At 43.5% G+C, this 3,414-nt stretch overlaps 1 protein-coding gene across 1 annotated transcript; it reads left to right on the top strand.

Annotated features, from left to right (window-relative positions):
* Nucleotides 1–222: 222 nt before the first annotated feature.
* LOC149198959 (uncharacterized) lies at nucleotides 223–2,944 on the top strand. The gene is made up of 2 exons (XM_089399336.1): nucleotides 223–1,770; nucleotides 1,892–2,944. The coding sequence occupies exons 1-2, from the start codon at nucleotides 1,242–1,244 to the stop codon at nucleotides 2,101–2,103; spliced, it is 741 nt and encodes a 246-aa protein (XP_089255462.1). The 5' UTR covers nucleotides 223–1,241; the 3' UTR covers nucleotides 2,104–2,944.
* The last annotated feature ends 470 nt before the right edge of the window (nucleotides 2,945–3,414 follow it).

Genomic DNA, 3,414 nt, shown 5'->3' with positions numbered 1-3,414 from the left:
ACCAATTTGAGTATATGAATATTTCATGCCATATCATAGTTGTTGAAATTTCAGAAGGTTCCAGTGAAGATTTTGAGGTTAAATTGAAGCGATAAGGTAGATTTGGAATTTGAAAACAGGAAGTTGCCGACTCTGGTTGGTGCGACCGTTCGTTTTATATTCTCCATCACTCACAACCTCTGGCCACTTGGTGGGTCTCCGGGCCATGATACTTCATTCCCAATTCCTTCAAGTGGGTCGATGGCAGAAGAAGATATATTTTTTGTTTTGAAAAAAGGCCAAGTGAATGACAAGGAGGATTAAGTTGTCATACCCATGGGCTCATTCCACCCTATTAATACATGGCTCAGAGTAGTACCAAGTTTTCTGCTGACCCTTCTTTGCAGCCTGGCTTGGTCTCTTTAAGTTTCTGCCAATGATGGATAATGCCGTTTCAAAAAGGGGTCAGCGATGCCCTGCGTGTTATCAAAAATCTTTTGCATGTATAATTTATGATTTGGATTAGAATCTCTTGCCGAGATTTCAATTGATGTGTGGTGGAAGCAAGGCCGCCCTGTGGGCATTTGTTGTATTATATTCTCCATCACTCACAACGTGGGTGGGTGTCGCCACTTTCCTTCACCCTTCTACTCAACCTCCCGCCACTTGGTGGGTCTCCAGAGTTGGAGAGCGGGCCCTTTATAGCATCAACATGTATTTAGTTCCCCACGCCCTTCTTCATTCACAATTCGTTCAAGTGGGTCGACAGTCGATGGCAGAAGAAGATATTTTGTTGTTTTGAGAAAAGGCCAAGTGAATGACAAGGAGGATTGCAAGTTGTCATACCCATAGGCTCATTCCATCCTATTAATACATGGCTCAGAGTAGTACCAGTACCAAGTTATTTGCTGAAGCTTCCCTGCGGCCTGACTTGCTCTGTCTAAATTTGTGGCAACAAGCTGTAATGATGACTACTACTGTTTCAGAAAAAGGGGTTAGTGGCATATGGTATCACTAATTTCTGATTTGGATTAGAATCTCTTGCAGAGATTTTGATTGATATATGGGCGTCTGTTGCAGCCAATACGCTGAGCACAAGCACCGGGGCTTGCCATTATTTTTTCTGCGGCTATGAAGTCGTGTCTTGGGTTCTTCTGCTTCACCCAGTCCCACGTCTAACATTTTTGAAGGCTCAGTATTACAGATACAGGAGATTGAGGTGAAGTCAGACGTTGTCTTCTGGAGTTATAATAAAAGGTCACATGGAGAAAAGGGCGGCGAAGACGTCAGGGAGCAGGCCGAATCCAAGAAATGGATCAGTGCCTACACATGGCCACATGAGCAGCTCTGCAACAGCTCGAAGACCAGTACCTCGAAATTCCAATCTCGAAAATGAAAAAAGCTTCCGTAGGTCCCCCACCTACCATGGGCGCTCTTCACAAACCCAAAAGACTTGGGACTGGGAGGCATCATCGAAATTGAAGAACAATACGAGTGTGACAATGAGAAGGCCAAAGACACAGCCTGAGCTTCTCAATCGGGATCAGTGGAAACGCACGGCTTGGACGAATAACCGAGTGAATGATGAGGCATTAGGCGCTAATAAGTTGCTGGTGAACGTGACAGTTGCAAGGAGCCTTGGTCCCCTGCGTGAATTACTCTCCAAAGATGCCACGGTGGAGGATGCGATTAAAGCCACCCTTGTTCTCTATGCCAAGGAAGGACGTAAGCCACTTCTCAGCAATGATCCCGCTTCCTTTGGACTCCATTATTCACAATTCTGCATCAACTGTAAGTACCTTAATTTGTTTTAGTCCTGCAAAACTACGTTGAATTTTAGATACAGCTGGAATCTAGGTTGTCGTGTTTGATATGCGAACCGTTGTTAATGGGCTGTCAGTTTTGTTGGCAGGTTTAAATCCAGGTGATAAGGTCAAGGATTTGGGTTCCCGCACATTCTTCCTCTGTTCGAAGGAGGCAGCGAATAAGAGCGTCCTTGGCGGAGATACCGCAGTTACAGCCCGTTCATCGATATCTTCATGTGGAAGAGAGATTCAGAGCATCTCGAGAATTACAGAGCCGTGGTACAACAAGCTTATGGGTTGTCTTCTGTCATCGCCTTAATAATGGCGTGTAATATATGGATAGGGCTTTGGTTGGAAAAGTTTCGATGTAGTGTTGAAAATGTAATTTCAACGCCCTACGTACGCAGCCCAAAACCGCCAGCATGAAACCACAAACCGGCCAGGGCATATCGCACCGCTATCAAACGAAAAGCTGTTTCCGTACTATCTGCTCCGATGCAATTTGGTGCTGGCACGTGGCTCTTGCCTGACGTAGGCAACTTTGACCCATCGGGAGGTAAAGCTCAGCAGTTAAGTGCCTTCCGATATCCTCTCCATCGTCCGATCTGGTTCTGTGTACTCCACCGTCGATCTCCGAAGTTGCAGCCCGTCCGCGTCAAGTCAATTTAATTTTGCGTGGAGTGGAAGACTATGGTTTGACCGCCATGTAAGAAAAGTCATGGCTTTTTAATGCCCGTCGTATTTTCTTTGGTGGAGGCTTCAATATTGTTATGGGCACGTATTTAATGTTGTTATGGGCATGCTTTTAATTTTGGTTATGGGCATTGTCCCATATGACATACGATTTTTTTATAATTTTTTGTATATGTTGTCATATGTTAAAAACAAGCCTACGTGCTGTAGTAGTATATATGTTTTTTTTTTTTTAAATGTAGTGAGTGGAGTGGCTACGCATGAGAGCGTTTTTTTATTTTGTAATTGCACAGCAGTGCGTTATAGAAATGGAACTGTAATATTTTGATTTCTGCCATTGAAGAACACAGAGCTGTTTTGTAAAATCCACAGCAGTGGAAAATCTGTGAGTGCAGCAGAGCTTTTGTGATTCCCTCTTTGAACAGAGGAAGAAATATGTAACAGAATGTTTGTTTTTAATTAATGGAAATGCTTTGTGACTGTGTAATGCTGTCTTGTGAGTCATTTTGGTTTTAAGAGGATCCCTGTCAAAAGATCCTGGACAGAGTAAACAGAGCATTGTCTCTGTGGTGAATTTTATTTGGTTTTTGGTATTTTCTCCCATTGAAAAATATCCAACAGTGGTATCAGAGCTAGTTCAGGCTCTTTGAAGACTCAAAGAAGCTGAAGGAAGGTGTGGTTGCAGCAGTCAAAACTTCTCAGGCAGACAGAAGACTCAGACAGCGAAGGATTCAGGTATTCCCCAAAAGCATTTCTCTTGTTATTGCTGAAGACAGTCAGTTTTAAAAAAAATCACAGTCAAGGATTTAAAACCATAGTTCAAGATGCAAGGAATGGCAAGCACAAGCATGGGTATGTTCAACACCCAGCTCCCACACTTTAATGGGAAGAACTATGACTACTGGTCTATAAACATGAGAGCTTTGTTCATCGCTCA

This window comes from Pinus tabuliformis, chromosome 2_1 (assembly GCF_031772625.1).
Source record: "Pinus tabuliformis cultivar Carrire ecotype Pingquan chromosome 2_1, CPIR1, whole genome shotgun sequence".
Taxonomy (NCBI): Eukaryota; Viridiplantae; Streptophyta; class Pinopsida; order Pinales; family Pinaceae; genus Pinus; species Pinus tabuliformis.
Note: the sequence above shows the minus strand (reverse complement) of the source record. Positions and strands in the feature narration are given on the sequence as shown.

What these genes read in the sequence shown, in the direction of transcription:
- LOC149198959 (XM_089399336.1), top strand. Translation starts at nt 1,242, where the DNA reads ATGGAGAAAAGGGCGGCGAAGACGTCAGGGAGCAGGCCGAATCCAAGA. An exon ending in TTCACAATTCTGCATCAACT is followed by an intron (nt 1,771 to 1,891) that starts GTAAGTACCTTA and finishes TTTTGTTGGCAG; the next exon opens with GTTTAAATCCAGGTGATAAG.